Source organism: Trichechus manatus, unplaced genomic scaffold, assembly GCF_000243295.1.
Source record: "Trichechus manatus latirostris isolate Lorelei unplaced genomic scaffold, TriManLat1.0 scaffold00209, whole genome shotgun sequence".
Lineage (NCBI taxonomy): Eukaryota > Metazoa > Chordata > Mammalia > Sirenia > Trichechidae > Trichechus > Trichechus manatus.
This window is the reverse complement of record NW_004444145.1, coordinates 3,731,313-3,753,230: the sequence shown is the minus strand read 5'-3', so window position 1 is coordinate 3,753,230 and position 21,918 is coordinate 3,731,313. Positions and strand designations below refer to the sequence as shown.

Genomic DNA, 21,918 nt, shown 5'->3' with positions numbered 1-21,918 from the left:
GGCTGCTTTATTGGAAGCGATTCTGACATCATTTCTACAGACAGCCTTGCAGTCTTGATACCAGGGATGGAAGGCAAGAATGGGAGTCCTGCTGTGACTATGGAGGGAGGGTGAACAGGGGACTCCCCACCCCGAGGCTTAGTTGTGGGAACTCCTGTGGGTGGTCTCCTGGGAAAAGACCCTGAGGGTCCTAGGCCTTCCACTGCTGGAGAAGCTCAGGGCATTGGTGCCCATAGTTCCCCCAAAGGTCAGCCCACCGCCACCACCACTGCCGCCAACAGAATTCACCACCGCTGGGAGAGAAGGGAGGAGGGCTGTCAGAGAGGCCCACCACCAGGGACCGCATCCCTCACCACTCCCACCTTTCTGCTGAAGCTGCCCCTACCTGTCATCCCGGCCTCTTCTCCCACCTCCCTCCATCAGCCAACCCAAAATGAGCCTCTGACAGCAGTAGGGGCTGCTCCACAGGTGTGCTCCACCCCACCTGGCCCTCTTGCACCTGGTGCCCTGGGAGATTGAGCCAGGCTGGATGTCAGCTCCATGGGACCCCCCAGAAGCTGGTGAAGGGGAGGAGGTTTGGGAGGTTGCCTATGAGGCAGGACCCTCGGGCCAATCTGCCTGCCATTCTATAGACCCAGGCTACCCTGGACTGCACAGGGCATGCTTCCCCTATGCCATGGCCAAGGACTTACAGATGTTCACGGCTCCCACTCCATCACCGGCCAACCTGGGGGCAGAAGAGAGACCCATGAGAGCACCTCTTTCCTCAGTGCTGTAGGGAAGTACTCTTAGTCGCCCTCCTTCCAGGCCCCAAGTGGGACCTTCATTCTTTCCTCTCTGTGCCCCACTTCCTGCCTTCCTTTGGCCTTGTTCCAAAACAAGCCTGGAGGAGTGGAGGGGAGGGCAGGTCCACTTCGGCCCTTCTGTCTACTGGCTGTGTGACCTTGGGCAACATCTCAGAGCCTCCCTCACCTCACCTGTAAGTTGAGCCTTACTATAGTACCAGCCTCAGAGGGTTGTTTGTGAGGGTTAAATAACATAATTCACCTAAAGCCCTGGGCACGCCAAAACCAAAACAAACCCGTTGCCATCAAGCGGATTCTGATTCATAGCGACCCTATAGGACAGAGCAGAATTGCACCACAGGGTTTCTAAGGAGCAGCTGGTAGATTCAAACTGCCAACCTTTTGGTTAGCAGCCAAACACTTAACCACTGCACCACCAGGGCACACAGGATTCTGTAAATGGTAGCTGCCTATATTGGTATTTATGTAGAAGGCTACCCTCCCTAACCAGATCATAAAATCCTAGAAGTCTTCTGTAGCTTATTGATTCCTGTATCTCCCCTAGCTCCTAGCACGAGGCCTGGCACATAGTTATTACTTCATATGTGTTGAAATAATTAGTGAATTGTTGACTGATTGAATTCAGCTCTAGCTAGGCCTGAAGAGGGAGAGGGTAGGTATGTGGGGTAGCTTTAAGCAGCCTGTAGGGCTGAAACAGGTCTTGAGAGGAAAATTAAAAATCCATCTGAGACAGCTGGGTGTGTATGTTTCATGACTCACTGCTTCACTGTCACCAAGCCCTTGGCCTTGGGGATCAGTTTGTCTGCAGAGTTGGGGCTCACTTAGGTGGAGGGAATGACCTCAGCAGCCCAGAGCCTAGGAAAGAGGCTGAGCAAAGGCCAAGGGAAAGAGATGGGTATGCTGGGAAGCTCCCAGGCCCCTTGTCCAAATAGCCCCAGCAAGTGCTGGCAGTTGTGGGTGGGGAGGGGGAGCCAGGTTGCTATCAGGTATTGCACGTGAAAGTTTCTGGTACAATGCTTACAGAGATCTCACAAGGAAGGGACTTCAATGTCCAAGGCTCTAGTGATTTGTGTCACTTTTCTAATTGTAAATAAATATTTATTTTTTGCCTAATTTGACATTTGTAATTTTGTATTCTTAAAGAAGGCTACCCAAATTGTATGAACTTCAGGTCCAGAAACCTTGGATCTGCCCCTGGGGAAGGCTGAGCGGTTATCCATCTCTATGTTCCCAAGAGGATGGGAAGGGAAGGGTCTCCTCTCAGAGAACCAGAAAACAAGCCCTGATGACAGCCACCTGGACTGAAAATAGGCTTTCAGAAAAGGATGTCTCTGCTTGCTGTGTGTCACTTTCTCTCTCGGAGCTTCAGTCCCTCAGCTGCCCTTGGAGGGAAGGTGGACCAGGTCCCACTCTAAGGGTCCCCCAGCTCTGACTACTATGAGGAAAAGAGGCCCAGAGAAAGTGGGGGCCCTGCACCCATGGTGGGACTGCTGGGTAGGCTCTGAGGCTGCCCTGCACCCTCAGCTCAGCTGCAGTGGCAGAGACCCTTCCTCTTCCCACCTCTCCTTCCCCCACTTTCATCCTGCTGCCGTGGGCTCCACGTGCTGCCAGGTTTCTTCTATCCCTCCTCCCAGCATCTGTGTACCCTGCCCCCAGGCTCCCTCTTTCCCCAATTCCTTCCCCTCCACTCTACCCCTCCTCCATCCTCTCTCCTCCACCCTTCAGGAATGATGCTCAGAAACTAAAATGTTCTTTGTGCACTCAGCATTTTACAAATGCGAGTTAGTGGTCTCGGGTGTTTCCTGTACAGAGGTTTTTCTCCTCAACTGCTCTGCAAGTTCTCTGGGGGCAGAAGCTTATGTTCCATGTTATCTATCTCCACACTGGGTTTCAACAAGCCAAGCCTTGACCGTCCTACTTCCAAGCCTTTGCCCACACTGTTCCCACTCATCCTCTCCAAATCCCAACCCTCCCCAATCCCAACCATCTCCCAAAGAGCAACTTGAAAGCTTTGTCTGTTGACTGAATGAATCACCCAGTCCGTCAATGTGATAATAAAGACCCAAAGTACGTGCCATGTCTTTTGTGAAGAATTCCCTATCAGACTAACCTACCCAGCCTCCTCTCTAGCTTCAGGTGAATGTGCAAACATCCCGGGTCAGGGGGAGATCAACCTCCTCCATCTCCTTCAGTCACTACCACATGGTTTAGCACTTACAAGTAGCGAAAAGCAGCCTGGTGTCGCTGCGGATGTTTGGACCAAGAATAAGCAGACCTTGACTGCACTCTTAATTAATATCCCGAACCACAGTTCTCCCCTCTGTCCATTGGAAAATCAATAATACCTGATCTGCTTACCTGAATGTATTCTGAGGATCAAATAAGATGACCCTGCTAATGGCCACACACAAGAAGGGACTGTTGCTACTTCAACTTACCCACTAAGCTCTACCCACGTGGTCTGCCCTTCTAGAAGGTCATCTCACTGGGGGCAAAGAAGCATCAGCTCTGCCCTCCCGCACCTGTCACTCCCAGTGCCCTTCAGAAGGAGTACACAGAAAATGCCTGTTGATGGATGAATGTCAAGCCCCAGGCTCTACCAAGCCCCAGAAGGAGCCCCATTACAGCTTCCCTGTCCTCACCGGCTCTCCTCGCCCTCCAGCAGCTTGCGGTAGGTGGCGATCTCAATGTCCAGGGCCAGCTTGACATTCATCAGCTCCTGGTACTCGCGCAGCTGCCGTACCATGTCCTGCTTGGCCTGCTGCAGGGCGGCCTCCAGCTCCTCCTGCTTGGTGCGTGCATCCTTCAGCGCCAGTTCCCCATTCTCCTCAGCCTCAGCAATGGCGGCCTCCAACTTGGCACGCTGTGGACAGTAGTGGAGCTGTGAGCTGGGGAGCAGGGCTCACCAGCCAGTGCTTCCTGCCTCCCATCCTGCAGCAAGCACCTGGGCAACGTGCTTTAGGTGGCTTCCCCGGCACCAGCCTACTTCCCCAAGCACTAGGGAACCTCGAGGGTTAAAAACATAGGTTTTGATGCCTGATGGGTTCCAATTCTGGCCTAGCCACATAATAGTTATGTGACCTCAGATGAGTCAACCCTTCTCAGCCAAAATCTCCTCTCTTCTAAGATAGTAATTATGAGAGCATCTACCTCATAGGGATATTGCAAGGATTAAATAAGATAATATATACATGAAGTCCCTGGCACAGTGCCTGGCACACAGTAAGTGCTTAATAAATGCTATTTATTATGAGTTACAAATGCCCACCCCAACCCCAGACCCCAGCTGGAAGAGCTCCAAGGCCATTCACTATTCAGTCCTTCCCTCCCAGCCTGGAGGCAGGCCTACTCCGCAGGGTGACTCATGGCCTTGCATCTGTGCCAGGAGGCAGCCTCTGCCCTCCTGTAAACAGGCCTTCAGGGCTCTCAGGGGAAGATGGCTCTGAAAATCACCCCACATCCATTCCCCTAGCTTTGTGATGCTGCTGCACATGCCACCTTCCCAGGCTTAGCTACCCCTTTCACACCCATGCCTCAGCCAGAATTTGGAGGACACTTCCCTATCAACACCCCCACCCCAACTTCCAGCAAAGTGCATCCTTCTAGTTGGTTTCTCATCCAGGACCTGTGCCCCGACCGTTTGGCAGGTACTGGAAGAGAGGAGCCATGAGCAGGACAGACAGGGTTCCCGCTCTCAGGGCATCAATGACTTCATTCATAAGACAGATATGTTCACACAGTGAAAAGTGCTTCAAAGGACTTCAGACAGGCTGCTGAGATAGTGGCTGGGTGGTTATGGAAGCCATCTCTGAGAAGGGGTCTTTTGTCCTACAGCCCAGAGAAGAGGAAGGGGCGGCCACGTCAAGAGCTGGGAGAACCACACAACAGGGAGAATGAAAGGAATACCAAGTCCAAAGGCCCTGAAGCATTAACACGCTTGGCAAATGCAAGATACAGGAAGCAGACCTGTGTGGCCAGACTATCTTAAGTGAGAGGAATGGTGGGAAGTCAGGCCAGGAGGTGGGTGGCAGCCTGTGAGCCACCGTAAGGATATTTGCTGGCGTTTGTCTCTCCCTCTGCCCCAACACTGTGAGCTCCCAGGTATGGCATCTTATACCCAGAGCTACATGCGAGAAAAGTGCTCAGCACCAACTTGATAACTAATAGTGATTGTTCTCTGGCCAGCCAGCGAGAGGCTCCTGCATAGCCTCTCTGCCCAGCCAGGACTCCCCTCCTCCTAATGGGGGACAAAGGGCTGGCTGGGGAACATTCTGCTCATACCACAGGACACATTCCTCCCCTCCTGTCAAGCTCTCACAAGCGGGCCTGAGACATTCAAGCTGCACCCGCCAGGGCCCAGGGAGGGGCAGGCGTGACCCCCTCAGCCCCAGCCTCCTGCTCCTCAGTCCTGAGCTTGGCCTCAGCTGGCTGCCCTGCACAGGTCCCAAGAAGTAGGGAGGAGCAAGGAGAACAGTATGTCCCCACCTGGTTCTTGATGTTGTCAATCTCGGCCTGCAGCCTCTGGATGGCTCGGTTCATGTCTGCAATCTCGTTTCTGGTGTTCCGGAGGTCATCCCCATGTTTCCCAGCCTGGGCCTGGAGGGTCTCCAACTAGAGGGGCCATGCAGAGAAGTATGGCAGGGGTGGGCAATGATTACAAGTGACTCGTCCCTCTGCCCATCCAAGGAAGGCCTTGTTCTGAGTGACAGGACTTCTGGCTTATATTTCCAGGGAGAGACCCTCAGACTCTAAGCAACCTTCACCCAAATCCAGGATGCCAGACTACTGGGCAGTGGAGTGGGGAAGGGGCTCATTCTCCTCCCAGCCAGGGCAGGGGGTGCAGAGAAGGCTTCCCAGGACCCATCCCCACTGATCCTGGGGCTCTTCCCACTCCCGTCATGCCCTAGTGCTAGAGAATCACTGAAAGTCTGAGATCCTCACCTGTTAAATGATGCCCTCACCAGAACTACCCATCTCACAGATGAGGAGAGTGAGGCCCAGAAAAGAGAAGGCACCGTCCCAGAGTGACACAGTAAATCAATTGCAGAATTAGGGCCTTAGCCTAAGTCTCCTTATTGGCATTCCTGTGTTCTCACCTGTGCACATGGATGATTCCCTGGCCTCTCTGCAGAGACTTCCCACTACACTGCTTTTAACCCTGCCTCAGGATCCCCTCCTCCACGAACACTTCCTGGGTCTACCACCATGCCACCTGTGCATTCCCTCAGCACCTGCACAGTCAGCGATCTGCCTCCACGCAGTATGTGTGATGATTAAATCTCCCAGTTGTGGAGCCCAAGGACCCAGCATCTAGTCTCTGCTCATCTATCTACTAGCTATGTGGAGTTAAGCAAATTACTTAGCCTCTCTGTGCCTCAGTTTCTTCATCTGTAAAATAGGGATAATAATAGTACCTACCAAAAAGGGCTGTCCTATGGATTAAATGAGTTAATGCATTAAAACATTGGAAACATTGCCTAGCATTGTGTAAGTACTTGTCAAATTTTAGCTACAACAATCATTAATCCACATCTATTTCCTCTGCCCTGTCCCTCCCTCAGGGTAGGGACCTGGCCTTCTCATCCTCTTCTTCCCAGGGCACAAGAGAGCACCACAGACTTAGCCACTGGTGCCTGCCAGAACAGGGGGACCCCAGGCCCTAAGGGGCTTGAGACAAGGTAAGGATAAGGTGAGGACGCTGTCACTGAGGGCCCTGCCAGGAGGAGAAAGACACACCTCAGTGGTCTCACACCTTAGTCTGGTAGGAAGCCTCGGCCTCAGCCCGGCTGCGGTTGGCCATCTCCTCGTACTGGGCCTTGACCTCAGCCATGATGCTGTCCAGGTCCAGGGAGCGGCTGTTGTTCATGGACAGCACCACAGATGTGTCCGAGATCTGGGCCTGCAGCTCTGTCAATTCCTGTAGGGACCGGACAGAATATTGGGACCTGGGGTGTGACCCATCCTGGTTCCCACCCCTCCTCTGGGATTTCCCACAAGCAAAGGAAGAAGAAAGAAAAAGAAAAGAGACACTGGAGTGGGCATGAGTTGGGTAGGGTTCAAGGGGATAAAGAAAGTGACAGGGCATGGTGAAGTGCAATGGCTACCAGCTGTGAGATGCTGTGGCGTGTGCCCTCTATTGTGAAGGGGTCAGTGGGATGGGTGAAATAAATTATATTCCATCCTATAATGGGGCACTCTACAGCCTCTGAAAATGATCATATGGCTGTACTGACTATCAGAGAAATATGGTCATGGTATACTGTTACACAAAAAAAAGTATGATTCTATTTTTATTAAATATATATATATCTACATATGTATGTACATACATGCACAGAAAATGTCTGGAAAGATAGATAACAAAATATTAACATTGGGTATAGGTGATGTTTTCAAATTTATGCCTTACTTAATTTTCTAGATTTTTTGCAATGATTATGTATTGCTTTCATAATAAGAAGAAAATAATTATATACACAATATTCCCATAAATATAAAACATGCTTATATAATATAAGCTTATATATGTATATATAATACATGATAAACATACAAAGACCCTGCACTGAGATTAGAAGTGTCACAAATAAGCATCAAGGATCCAGCCCCTGAAATGAATACACATGTGGAAATTCACTGAGGGACTGATGGAGGCTGTAGTTCAGACAAAAGATAAGACTGAGGAGAACCGAGGACTGGTCTGTAACTAGCCTCATATGCTAATTATGTCCCACCAGCTCCTGCCACCCTATCTTCAGCCTAAAGCCAGGGACTCACACTGAGGAGAAAGGAGAGGTTTTAAAACTCTGAGAGGGGAAAGGATCTGGAAGCCCAGGGCAGGGTGAGGGTGGGAGGAAGATAACAGGATACAAGGGGAGGACAGAGAGAGTGCTTTGGCTGGTGGGTGGCCACCCATCCAGTCCCTCTGGTGCAAACTCTCAGTCACTCCAGTCTCTCTCCTGACTTGGTCCCCCTCCCCACCCCACCCAGACCACCTTTGAACCCTGTCACAGCCTGGGGTCCTCTGACCTCCTCTGGTTCCTTTCAGCCCCTTCCAATCCCCTTTCCTGACAAATGCTGCTTTGGTCATCCCATGTCTCTGGAAGGCCAATCCTGACTGACCCACCCTGCTCTGCTACCCCAAGCTCCTCCTGACACTCTAGCCCATCATGGATTCCTGAGTCCAGAATAACCAGATAACCAACCAGTTGCCAAGGAGTCAATTCCAACTCATGACAATCCCACGTGTGTCAGAGTAGAACTGTGCTCCATAGAGTTTTCAGTGACTAATATTTCAGGAGTCAATCAACAGGACTTTCTTCCAAGGAGCCTCTGGGTAGACTTGAACCTCCAACCTTTCAGTTAGCAGCTGAGCATGTTAACTGTACCACACAGGGAAGAGCAGGATAAATACCACACCCCCAAAACACACACACATATACTGGCCCAGAGGCAGAGGGCTGGACCAGATGGTTGGAACACAACATGTCTCACACCCTGGAGGTCCTCACCGTCTGGTAGATGGTCTTAAGGAAGTTGATCTCGTCATTAAGGGCATCCACCTTGGCCTCCAGCTCCACTTTGTTCATGTAGGCCGCATCCACGTCCTGGGAGGTGTGGGTGAAGGGGTGGGAGAAGAGGGCAGAGGGTCACTATGTCCTCAGCACACAGAACATTCAGTAGGGTGGGAGGAAGCCAGTACCGTCCAACCTACAAGGCCAAAAACCACTGCCCATCACATCCAGTTTCCCCAGGCTGCCTGACATGACCACAGCTAGAAGTTTCCTGCACTGGGCCCTCCAGGCTGTGTGATGGGCATCATCTCTGTGCATCCCCAGGACTAAGGTGCCTTCTCAACATGGGTACTCCAGGGCAACCTGAAGCCCCAGACTTAGCACTGACTAGTTGCTAAAGCTTTTGATGGTTTGGACGCACTCCTGGCTCCACCACCTACTAGTACTAGCTGTATGACATTGAACAAATCACTTTAACTCTGTGAACCTCAACTTCTCAACAGGAAAATGGGCAAGCACAAAATTATTGAGATTCCAGGATACCACTAATAGAGATAAATAGTTAAACGTAGCAGCGTGGGTGATTCTGATGCAGGTGGGCCGCATATCACACCTTAAACATCACATGTCGAGATGATGTCTGGGGCCTCTTCTGGCTATACTTTCCAATGGTTAAACTTCTTGAGGGGAGGGCCCACTGTTAACTTATTGCCGAGTCTCCAAGGACAGATTACATTCTGTGGATGGGTCTGGATCACCAAAGGACGTCTAGTTCACACCCCTCTAAAACAGGCCTAAAGCCTTCCAAGCTGGCTTGCATATTTCCGGTGATGGGAGCTCACTCTGCCTCGAAGCAGCCCATTCCACTCAGTTAGCAAATAATTCAGGCCTGCCATGTGCCACCTTGTCTGTAATGGAATGTCCTGACTGAGAGAGAGCACTTCCTAATTCGGGATTGAAATCTTCCTTCTAACCTTCGTCCTTTTGTCTTAGTTCCACCCCCTGGGGGCCCAAAATCAAGTGGTGTAGTCATTCACCAGACACACACACACACACACACACACACACACACACACACACATACACACACACACACACACACACACAGGACAGGCTGTGCCATAAGGGACTGGCTTCCAGACTCCACCCTCTCCACGCCCATCACTCCCCTCTTGCAGAGCCGAGGCCACAGGTCCCCACTGCTGCTCAGGTGAGAGGGCAGAGGCCACACTGTGTTTTCAGTCCCAGCTTGTCTGTGACCTCACCTTCTTCAGCACCACAAACTCATTCTCAGCAGCTGTGCGACAGTTGATTTCATCTTCGTACCTGCAGTAGAGGAGGGGGCATGGTGTTGGTGTGGGTTCACCTCCATTCCCCCAACATCCAGAGTAAAAACCTGCCCTGAATCTCCTTCACCCCTTCTCTTAATGAAACACCTGAAAAAACAGTTGTCCAGGCTATGAAACCCAATTTCTCTGACTTTTCCATTGGCTGTTCCTAGGCTTTGAGTCTTGGCATAAGGCGGGGTGGGGAGGATGGCAGGGAACATATGTGAATCGAAGGACAAAGGCTGCATATACTAAGGGAAGGACAGCAAGTAATACTAGCCACACTTATGGCTGCTTCCTATGGGGCCTGCACTGTTATATGCTTCCCATGCATCAACTCATTTAATCCTCACAGCTATCCTACAATGATGGCATGTGATTACCAAAGAAGGGAACCAAGGCACAGAAAGACAGAGTGATCTGCCCATGTCACTAAGCTGCTAAGTGCCAAAGCCCAGACTTGAGCCCTGGCAGTCTGACCCCAGAGCCTATGCCTTAACTTCTCACTGCCTATCGATACCTACTGAGGGGTGAGTGAGAGGTCTGATGCTCCAAGGGGAGGAACCTTGGAGCATCAGGAAGTCTAGGAAAACCAGGTCCCAGCTAGATGGCCTATCCCCTACCCCTACTCCCACAGCCCCCCATCCCTCCTCCTCTACAGAGCCAGCTACTGGTTCACAGGAGGACCTCAGCAAAAGAGTGAAAAGGAAGAGAGGACATTGGACTAACACAGTGTTTATTTGAAGACTCAAAAAAAGGTGTCAGAAGCAAGAACTCAGCAGTGCCCAAGAGCTGTTAGGAAGCAGCAGGAGCAGCCTGGGCCAGCTATCATGAGGAACAGGGTGCCCAGACAGCAGGGCCCCTCCAGGACTCAGACTTGGGGTGACAGATGCCCACACCCCCAAAGCCACACTCCCTCACTTTTGCAGAACAAAATGGAAACATCTGCCAGGCCATCTGTCTACCACTGCCTCTGTGATGCGCTGCCAGGCCCAGAGGTTGTGGGGTTGGATTCGCTGAGCCGCTGCACACAGGGCCCCTCCCTGTGCCCCCTTCCAGCTCCTCTTAGGGCTTTGGGGTGAGGGGAGTATGTGTGTGTGTGTGTGTGGTGTGTGTGTGTGTGTGTGTGTGTGAACCCATCCATGCGCATAAGTATGGTACCTGGCAACAGGGGCTTACTGGTTGCCCCAGGCCCTTCCTGCCCTGCACCTGTCTGGTTCCACCTGCTGTGGGATTAATCCTATTGACTTTTGCCCTAGGGGAGCAGGGGGAGCGGGGGACCCCCTGGCAGAGGCCTTGTTTGCTCTCCTCCAGTCTGAGTTGATGTACCTGTTCCCACTCAGTCATGCACCTCCAGGCAGAGCATGGTATGCCAGGGTGGGGCGGGGCCCAAGCCTCAGGCTTTGGTTTCTATTCAATGAGAAAAGAGCTCAGTAGGCCTCAAAGGCCTCTTTTGAAAACCCTAGCCTTCCAGCCCCTCTACTCCCTGCCCCTCCTCACAGCTTCCTTTCTGGTCCCTGCCATGACAAGACCCAGGCTCAGCCTCTGCAATCCCTCCCATCACTCACAATGACCATTCTCCCTCCTTGCTTCCTTCCTTCCAAGTCTGCTCCATGTCACCTCCTGGAAGTCAGGAGACCAAAATTCAAGCCTAGCTCTCCCTCTCACTTGCTATGTGCTCTCCATCAAGTCTCTGAACCTCTTTGCTCTCTAATTCCTCACCTGAACAATATGGAGTTGTTCTAGAATTATTTGTGAGGGTTGTGCCAGTTCTGAAGCACATCTCTATCAGAGGACACTTTCTACCCTATCCTCTCCTGGGGTCTTGGTCATGTACCCAATGGGAACAGTGAAGCTCAGGGCTGGGCTAAGATATTTCACGGGGATTAAGTCAGGAGAAAAGACCAGAATGATTTGGAAATTACCCTCAAGGACAAAGAGGTCGGATAGGAGAAGTCAGGGAATGTGTTAGTAAAGACCTTTCCTTCAGGGAGTTATTGTATTGAGCAGCTGGCCTCTGACCCCTGACCCAGAAGAGACTTGCAGAAGGGTCAGCTGATGCAGGGCACAATGGCCCAGGGGCAGGGACCCCCACCCCACAGGTCACACTGCGGGGCATTACTTACTTATTCTTGAAGTCTTCCACAATGTCCTGTGTGTTCCTCAGCTCCAACTCCAAGCGACCCCCATCTGCCTGTAGCACCTCGAGCTGCCGCCGAAGGGCAGCAATCTGGGCCTCAAAGATGCCCGGGAGGTGGCTGCTCTTGGCTGACTTCTGCTCCTGCAGCAGTGCCCACTTGGTCTCCAGCAGCTTGTTCTGCTGCTCCAGGAACCGGACCTACAAGGGGCACAAAGTGGGAATTCATGAGGGGCCCAACGGCACCCCCCACAGCTGAATTGCGGAGGGTCTTCAGCCACCCAGCAAAGCCCATGTTCCTATTGGCTGTTCGCCTGACCCCAGTCCCCAGCCCTTGCCCTTCTCCTCAAGGAAGCCTACAGTGAATAACCCTCTCCTCCAGGACTCTCTGTCTCAAGTGTCCTAGAGTGTGACCCAGGAACAAGTCCTGCCTAGTTCACAATGTACCTTCAGTGCCTGGCTCTCAAAAAATGTGCTTGAGAGTCTTCTCCCTCTTTGGCTTTTATCGCATTACGGTGACCTTCTCTACCTCCCTCTCTGAGGGCTGCCCTGTTCATGTCTTGTGTCCTGGGCTGACAAGGCCCGCTTCTCCCATCAGGCTGAGAGCTTGTTTCTTCCCTCCTCTGCATCCTTTCACTCCTTCCCCTTTCCTCCGTGAAGGCCTCAGGACTGGGCTCTGTGTAAAATGTAAAATGAGCACCCACTATGTGGCCCGCCCTCTGCCAGCCCTGGGGCCCAGAAAGGCCCTTAGAAGCACCTAGCATAGCTGGGAGTAGGAGGCAAGAGAAGCCTACTGAGAGCCCAGGACCTGGAGACTGCAGAAGTAAGACAGTGCAGCTTAATGGCAGGGGGAACCTGGGCCTGGGTGACCCAGCTTCAGGAGGATCCTGAAGGATGCGTACAGTCCAAACGGTAAAGGAGAGCAGGACACTCAGGGTGGGGGTAGTGGAGGGGAAAGTCAGGGAGGTGCACAAAATCAGAAGCAGCAAAGCCTGATCTAAGCCAGTGGGAGGGAGCCCTAGCCAGAGGGGCCCAACTGGGCCAGGCCTTAGTTCCTGGGTCTAGCTTTGCCCACTTTGTCACCACCCCTCCCAGACCCACCAGTCATCTGCCCCACAGGTGGGGCCAATGTGGGGAAGGAGCAAACAGCCAGGAAAAGCACCTCCCAAATGCCCCTCCCCAGGGTCTCTCAGTGCCCCTTTCCTGCTCCCAACTGGGCTATCTCCAAGGACAGGTGTAACCTCACCTCCTATCACCAAAGGGAGGCTCAAGGACCAGGAAGGTGGGGTGGGTGAGACCAGGAGCCTCCCTCCCTCCAGCCCTTTATTTCCAACATCTACTTCAGCATGGGCAGCATCTGAGGAAGGCCAGGATCTCATCAGCTAAGAAGGGCATGTCACTCCCCACCCTATCCCTGACTCCACACAGCACCCTCTCAGGGGAATGAGTCCAGAAGGAGAACTCTGGGTCCCGTCCTCGGGAGCTCCCAGCCTGAAACTGGTGACAAAACTGGCCCCAAGAACCCCACCAGATCACAGACACAGCCAGCCAGCCTGGGCAGCCGGACAGAGCTCATCCTCACATTCTGGGAGAAAAACCATTGCCCTCCAGTCAATTCCAACTCTTAGTGACCCTGTAGGGCAGAGCAGAACTGCCCCATAGGGATTCCAAGGCTGTAATCTTTAGAGCCGCAGACTGCCACATCGTTCTCGGTGGGTTCAAACAGCCAGCCTCTCAGAGCAGCTGATTGCTTAACCACTGCGCCACCAGGGTTTCTCTCTGGGAGGAAAGGGAGCGGCAGTTGGGTCAGCTTGCTGGAGGAGAGAGCTTAGATCCTGAGGTGGGCAAAACAGCGACAGGGTTAGTGGGCCAGGAGCAGAGCATGAGATAGCATCTCCCGATACTGGCAGAAAGAGGGAATGGCCAAGTTTCCCAGGGCCTAGCCGGTGTGAGCAGGGTTAGGGTGGCTGGTGTGTCCTGGAGCGTGGCTTGGGGCAGGGTCCGTGCAGGGCTCACCTTGTCGATGAAGGAAGCGAACTTGTCATTGAGGGTCTTGATCTGCTCTCGCTCCTCCTGGCGCACCTGCTGGATGGAGGGGTCGATGTCCACCCTCAGCGGGGCTAGCAGGCTCTGATTGACGGTGACCTCGCGGATGCCGGCGCTCACTGGGCCCCCGTAGGCCGAGTGCAGGGTGACGCGAGGCCGCGAGGCGTTCAGACCATAGAGGCTGCTGTTGCTGAAGCCCTGGGGGCGCGCCGAGCTCAGGCGAACCTGGGCGCCGCGGCCCGGCAAGGCGTTGGAGCGCGAGCTGAAGACCTGGGAGCTAAATTGGACGGACATAGCGGCCACACCAGGCTGGAACGAGCGGCAGGGAAGCAGCAGCGCCAACTCGTTGACCTCCAGGGGACTCGGCCCCTTTTATCCGCTGACCGGGCGGATCAGCTTACACAGGTAGGGGCGGGGCTGGCCGCGGGCCACCGTTCGCTGCCCCACAGATCCGTCCTGGGGACGCATTTCCGCCCTCCGCGGCCCACCCCGCCAGGGCCTAGACTGTTTGTCCTAGCAGGAGCGGTCCGGAGCGAGGAAGGGGAGGTGCGGCTAACGTAGACGTCGAGGCCCCCAGATGCAGGCGGGCGCGGGGACTGAGCCCTTCTGAGAAGGGCTGTCAGGGAAGGCTTCCAGAAGGAGGCTTGAGGAAGGTGTGAAGCACATCCAGATTACTGAGGCCCAGAGCAGGGAGACCAGAGGGTAAGAGATGGGGGTGAGGAAAAAAAGTTCCAGTCCCCGGAGCCAGCGCTGAGATCCCCCAGCGGCTGAAAGCCAAAAAGGCACCCCCCATCTCCCTGCCAGCCCTCCACATCCAGCTCCTCCAGAGATCAGCTCAGTTCTTAAATAATCTGACCTCAGGATGTGCCAGACCTCGGTGGCAGGCTGCTTGAGCTTGGCCAAGCTGGTCTCCCTGGCCACGTACCCCCACCTCATTCCACACTGAGTGGAGCATGACCTGACTTCTGGCCCACTCCAATAGGCATCTGAAGCCAGTAGGAACGGTTGCCTTGGGCCTGTGCTTCCCTCTCCCCACCCCAGCTTAGATCCCTGCCAGCTTATTTTATTTGCCCCTGTAGAGGAAGGGGACACCTTTATGTATTTGTGACACTTCTGTGTATACACACCTATGGGTCATTGGGCTTTGCATAGGCATGTGTGTGCATGTCAGTGAACATACTCGAACGAGTGGGAGTCTGTGTATGTGTGTCTGGAAGGAGGGTCTGTGGATATATAATTGCACACATTTGTATGCATATCTGTGTGCTGTTACCTTCTATCAGTTCTGACTCATAATGACCCCATGTGTTACAGTGTAGAATTGCCCTATAGGGTTTTCTTGGCTGTAATCTTTATGGAAGCAAATCACCAGGCCTTTCTTCTGAAACACCACTGGGTGGGTTCAAACCACCAACCTTTAAGTTAGTAGCTACTTGCGTGACCGTATCTGTATGTGCTTGTATTTGCACGCAAGCACTCCTCCCCACCTCCCCACCCCTGCCATTTTCCTCATTAAGGGCCACCAGCTTTGCCACCAAGAGTCACTCATCTATCTACAGGACTGCCCCCACCTGAAGCCACCACCAAACAATTCCCAGCAGTTTCAAAGCCAGTCCAAGAGGGGGGTAAATGCTGTGCTGGAACAGAACACAATGCACAGAGTCTTTGCTGAGTGCTGGCCTCACTCCCTAGCAGCCTGGAGCCACACAGGCCACACCCACTCCACTGCACTGCCTGGCCCATTAGTTCTCAGACTGTGCTGGAGGGTGTGGGGGTGGGGAGGTGGGGGAGTGGGGGGAGCCTTTGGAAAAGACTGCTGGCAGGCCTATCACCTTTAGCCCACCGTTAGCCCCACCCCAATGAGCTAGCCAGTTGTCACCTCAGACAAGCCCTTGGGGGGTGTACTGGGTGGATAAGGGTGGGGATGGAATGCCCTTCCTGGTTTGCCATTTCAGTTAGACGAGAAATGACTTCTGGTGAGGCTAATATTGCAGGCAGCCCCTTCTCAGGCTTCTCCCCACCATTGTTTTGGGGGCAGCTCAGCCCAGAGGCAGAGGAATGCCCAAGGAGATAGTGGAGTTGTGTGTCTGTGTGTGTGTGTCTGTGTGTGTGTGTCTGTGTCTGTGAGTGTGTGTGTGTGTGTGAGAGGGAGAGAGAGAGATTTAATCTTGAATTCTCAGTTATAGCTTGAAGAGCACACAGATTTCCTGGTCCTGTGATATTTGCAGTCTTGGAGATTCCGCTCCAGCCACCCACACCTCCGCCCCCAGCCTCCAAGTGGACAAAGGAAACCAATAGTTTAATTCACACACACACACAGAGGAATGCACCCACTCTGTCCTTATCTCTCAGGACTCCTCCTCAATCTGCTTTTCCATTCTTTTCACCACCCCCTCTGGCTGGCCCCCCACACCCTCTCCCACCTTCAGTCATCCCGCAGAATCTGTATTCTGGAGAAGGCTACGCCCCACCCACGCCAGGAATTCCTCCCCCTCTTCTACTCCCCTAGAACATGGCCTGAGAAATCTTTGGCAGGGCACTGCCAGTGACCTGCCTTGTGACCCTGGACATGTCATTTCCCCTCCCTGGGCCACTTCCGTGGGCCTTCCACTTACCTAACCCCCGGAAGGGTATAAGGTTTGTAGAGGGAGCTGAGGAAGGGATTACAGAGAAAGGATCTATGAGCCGGGGCTTCAGCCTCCCGTTGAGCAACAATTTCCCATTCCAGCACCTACCCACTGTCCGCCCTCAGCCTCTCCATCCCCTCCCTGAAGCATTCCTGGCAGCTCCAGCCCTTGTCAGTCTCCTTCTGTTGACATTCACAAGCCAACACCGGGAGCCCACTCTGTGCCAGGCAGGGTGCATAAACACCTACTAGAGGGGTTCTCAAGAAACTGCCAACCCTGGGAGCCCAGAATCAAATCCCTGCCCCACAAGAGTGCATGGTCTGGTGGTTCATCCAAACTCATCTCCCTCCCTCAGCCCAAGCCTCTGTCAGCCTCCCAGAGACCACTTTATGGGATTCTGGGCAGAATCTTGAGACAAATTAATCCTACAAAGCCCTTCCGCCAGTGGCCCTTTGCCTATCCCCAAAGGCTCATTTCCATCTCTGTAGTATTCTCTGACACCCACCAAGCCCACCCTCACTTGTCCTCCCACTTCCTGCCTCCCTTCCCACTGTGCCTTCTGGAGCCCAGCTCTGAACAGATGAGCAACCCAATCCCTCTGCCCTTCCAGGCTTCACTGAACTGTCCCAGACACCACAGCTCCTGCAGACCTGGTAGGGGAGCTTGCTTCTCCTCTCCCAGAGAGGTGAGGGAGACATTCCTTTTTGCTCCCTTCTGCACTTACAGAAAGGAGTCCCTGGGTGGTGCGATTGGTTAAGCACTCAACTACTAGCTAAAAGGTTGGCAGTTCGAACCCACTCGGAGGCACCTTGGAAGACAGTCCTGGTGATCTGCTTCTAAAAGGTCACAGCCTTGAAAACCCTATGGAGCTGTTCTACTCTGCACACACGGGGTCACCATGAGTTGGAATCAACTCAGTGGCAACTGGTTTGGTTTCTGGTTTTGCATTTGCAGAACTATCACTCATTGTCTATCCCATAAAAAACATGTCCCCTGATTGGTCAAGGAAAAAAGGATTTTTTTTTTTTTCATTATCTTGAAATGCAAAGACTGGTAGTCATAATAAAAACTATTCAATATTTCTGTATGAATTACAATGCAAAAAAAAAAGTCAAATGGTAAAGGATAAGAAAGCAACACACAAGACAGCCAGTGGGCTAATTTCCTGAATATACAAATTAATACGAAAAAAGACAAACAACCCAACAGAAAAGTGGACAACAAACATGACTAATATGAGCTATTGTTTGTTGTTGTTGTTAGTTGCTGTGAAGTTGGCTCCAACTCATGGCAACCTTAGGTAAAACAGAAAGAAATGTTGCCCAGTTCTGTGCCATCTTCATAGTACTTACCATGAATGTGGCTGGCACTGTTCTGAGTACTTTGCATCCAATTAACCCATTAGTTCTCACAATAACTCTATGATGCAGATGCATGTTATTGTCCCATTTTAAGACAGGAAATAGACACAACAAATTTAAATAAATTGCCCAAGGTCAAGCAGCTAGTATATAGAAAAGCCAGGATTTGAACCTTGGCAGATTGACCCACTAAATTACTTCTGTGAACAGGTAGGTAGTTCATACAAGAAAAAAAAATCAAATAGTAAGTATGCAAAAGAGCTCAACCTCATCAAATCAAACAAATACAACAAGAATAGCAATGAAAAGCAATTTTCACCTATCAAACTGCCAAGGACTAAATTGTATTACTAATAACAGCACTGGCAGGTGCGTGGATAACAGAACGTTTTATCCTTTGTTGGTGGGGTTGTCAATTGGTACATCCTCTTTGGAGGGCCAGTTGGCAATAGCTATCAAAATTAAAAACATCTGCCCTTACCTCAGTAAATAAAATAAGTAACCTGTCCTTTGACCAAGTAGGAAACCCTGGTGGCATAGTGGGTAAGAGCTACGGCTGCTAACCAAAAGGCTGGCAGTTTGAATCTACCAGGCGCTCCTTGGAAACCCTATGGGGCACTTCTACTCTGTCCTATAGGGTCACTGTCAGTCGGAATTGACTCGACGGCAACAAGTTTGGTTTTTGTTTTTTTTGTTTTGACTAAGTAATTTCATTGCCAAGAACTCATCCTAGAGATGTTCTCACCAAATACGCACACATAAGTGTGGTCTCTGCTGCCATGGTTTTATAGTAGCAAAAAACAAAACAACATAAGTGCATAAAGGGGAGTGATTACATGAACTGAGCTATGTACATTCAGTGGAATACTGTTCATTAAGAAGAGTGAAATCCTTTATATATTGGTTGAGTGCACCAGTTGCTGTCAAGTCGATTCTGACTCATGGCAACCCCATGTGTTCAGAATAGAACAGTGTTCCATAGGGTTTTCAATGGCTGTGATCTTTTGGAAGTAGATTGTCAGGCCTTTCTTCTAAGTAGCCTCTGGGTGGACTCGAACTACCAACCTTCCTCTTAGCAGCTGAGTGCTCAACTGTTTGCACCACTGTGACACTAATACTCCCCAGCATGTTTTCCCCATTTCAAAATGGACCACTGAGAGCTTGACATAACTAATGCCATGATGAACCTATAAGTTTTTTTCTGCCTGCCTTCTCCTTTCTGCATAATTTTGTTAATAAATTTCTTTTGCTCTGTCCGGCCACCTGTGACTTATGACCCCCTACAAAGAGATTAGAGCCCAGATGTCCCATCTGTAAATCTTTAGCCTGATAAGGAGATGTCCGCGTGTATCTCTTTAGCCTGATAAAGAGTTTATTATAGCTATCTTGTAATGTGTAACCCATCCAGCCATCTGTGGGTGACGTGCTAAAAGACATTTCTCTTGTAAAAATCATATATAAGCTCTAATGTAAAAATGCGTTTTGGGACTCCATAAAGACAGCCTGCATTGCTGTCGGACTCCACGTTGGTGGACACCTCCTAAATAAACTTTCTCACTCTTTCTGACTTGCAGTACGTTTCATTGACTAGACTGCTCCAGTGCATAGACCCTAATTAGGCAACACCACCCAAGTACTCTAGTTTTTACCTTTATATATTGTTTGAGTGCACGAATCACTCTAATTTAAAAAGTAGTTTTAAAAAATCTTTCAAGGCTCATGCCATCCAGTACCATGTCTTTTCCCCTTCCTGGTCTACTCCAATCTCTGCCGGACCCATAGTCATCTCCTGACCTCCTGGCTGCACCCTCACATCACCACGGGCTCCGGCGTCTGGTTCCTTTTGCACCTCTCCACCAGGGGCACCCTCATTCTCCATGCAGTGACTCATCCAGCATCTTAACCTAATCATTTCCTTGAGCTCCTCGTCCCAGGTACTTTCACTTCCACCCTTTGTCTCTGCCCCTGGTGACACTCTAGACCCCAAACTGCTCCATGTCTGAAGTCTGTCTCAAACTTTGACATCACACTCAAGACCACTATAACTCTGTCACTCTCGGCAGATGAACTCTTCAGCCACACCAGCATCCTCAGGCCTGGGCCCCCATCCGCCACCCCCTCTTGGACTGTCTTTCCAGCTTGGACCCCATAAGCGATCTCTCCATTACATTCCCTCTCTGGCCACTTACCCCTCAATCTCCTCTGCCTGGATAAGCCCCCAGCCCTAAAGAGTCTAAACGATGAACTTCTCTGCTTGAGCTCTAAACTGCAGAGCATCAGTGAAGAAAACCATGTCCTTGAGATCTGGTGTCATGGCCAGTTCACTATCCCCAGACTCAGCTGCATCCTCTTTACTACTGGATACGTCTCTCTGCCATTGGTCGGCAACCTCTCCCAGTCCTCCTCATTGTCATTTCAAAGCTTCTCTATCCTCCTATTCCCCCTTACTCTCAGCATAGGATCATGGCATCCTTCTTCACTGAAAAAATCAAGGCCATCTGGGAAATTCCTTTACCTTTCTTCCCCACCCAAACTTGCCTCCCCCCTCCTCCACCCTTTCTCCCTCTGTTCACCTGTGCCCTGGCCTTCATCCTCTCTAGCCTCCTAGATACCGTATTCCATCAGTCACACCCCATTCTGCCCTTCCTAGTATTTTCATCCTCTCCCCTCATCTCCCACTGGCTACCTTACCGCTTCTTTTCCCGCCAAGCCTCTTGACAGAGTTGTCTCCATGCACTGTGGGGGTAGAAGCCAGATGTCAGCGGGCTGAGGTTAGAATTGGGTGAGGAAGTGGAAACATTGAGTACCAACTATGATTTCTAACAAAGTTCAGCAGTAAGGGAAAGTGAGATGGGAAGTTAGCGTGAATGGAAAGCAAGCTAAAAACAGGGTTATTTTAGGATGTGGGAGACTTGAACATGCAGGTTTGCAGAGGAAAAGGAGACCGACCGCAATGAGAGAGCTGAAATATGAAAGAGAGAGAGAGAGAAGAGCTAACTAATGGAGTGAGGCCTGAAGAGGTGGGTTTGATTGTCCAGGTGGAGCCAGCCTTGGTGCAGAGGAGAAACACCTCTACACCTGGGGCAGGAGGAAGGAGCTAAGGGTGGACAAAGATATCTCTATTCAGAGGTGGGCACAGGAGGCTAGTCCAGACATGGTTCTACAGACTCTGAGAGAATGACTGTTCCTACTTCCAGAGGTGATAGAAACAACACTTTGTGGCCATGCTTATAATTTTGCTTATAATCTTCTTCCCATTGGGAAGAGCACAGGCAGAATAGAGCTGAGATTCAGCCCTGATGTCACATCACTTCCAGAAATGATGACTTTCCCAAGAGTAGATACATTTTAGTGTGTTTCCCATACTCAAGACATATTTCTTAGATGAAAAACATGTACACATTTGTCAAATGAAAACCACATGCCATAAAGAACTGTGTTCTTAATGGAGGTTGAGAGTGGAATGGGAAGGAATCAAGAAATCAGCAACATTCCACTGACTGGGGTTCCAGAACTGGAGCTGAGACCCCTTGACTGTAAGTTCCATGAGAACAGGAACCAGCGTATCCCAGGGCCTAGCACCTGGCACATGGGCTCCCACCACATGTTGCTGAATAAACGAATGACGTAGGAATCCTGAGTTCTAGTCCTGGCTGGGTCTGACCCACTGGCTGACTTCTGGATGAGTCGATGGAAGCCACCAAGACCCCTTCTGGGTCATGAGCATAGCTATCAGTGTCCAAAAGAAGGTAATATACTTTTCTGCGTAAAATGGCACTCTAGGCAGAAGCACCACGCTGTCTCTCCACAGCAAAGATCCGAAAAACTAAGCTGAACGGAGAATACAACAATCCTGAAACCCTAAAACATCAAATGAAGAGATAAAGAACTCAGCCAAGCACCAAATGGAGTGAGAAAACTGACAGAGAACAGACAGCGAGGAGAGATTCATTCAGAGGTCCCTCGCCAGCTGACGCAGCACAGATCCGCCATCTTGGATTCCTATCAGAGACCAGCAAACAGGGGGTACAAGAAAGCAGCCTCACGGAGCGTCCAGCAGGAGAAAAAACAACCGGTAATTTGCGATATATGCTTTCCC

The 21,918-nt window shown here is 51.4% G+C and overlaps 1 protein-coding gene across 1 annotated transcript; it reads right to left on the bottom strand.

The window, feature by feature from the left end:
• Nucleotides 1–138: 138 nt before the first annotated feature.
• On the bottom strand, nt 139–14,140 carry KRT7 (keratin 7). Its single transcript, XM_004388388.3, has 9 exons — nt 13,802–14,140; nt 11,775–11,986; nt 9,586–9,646; nt 8,318–8,413; nt 6,559–6,723; nt 5,292–5,417; nt 3,449–3,669; nt 693–727; nt 139–293 (listed from the first exon to the last, which is right to left on the bottom strand). The coding sequence occupies exons 1-9, from the start codon at nt 14,123–14,125 to the stop codon at nt 139–141; spliced, it is 1,395 nt and encodes a 464-aa protein (XP_004388445.1). The 5' UTR covers nt 14,126–14,140.
• Between the last annotated feature and the right edge of the window lie 7,778 nt (nt 14,141–21,918).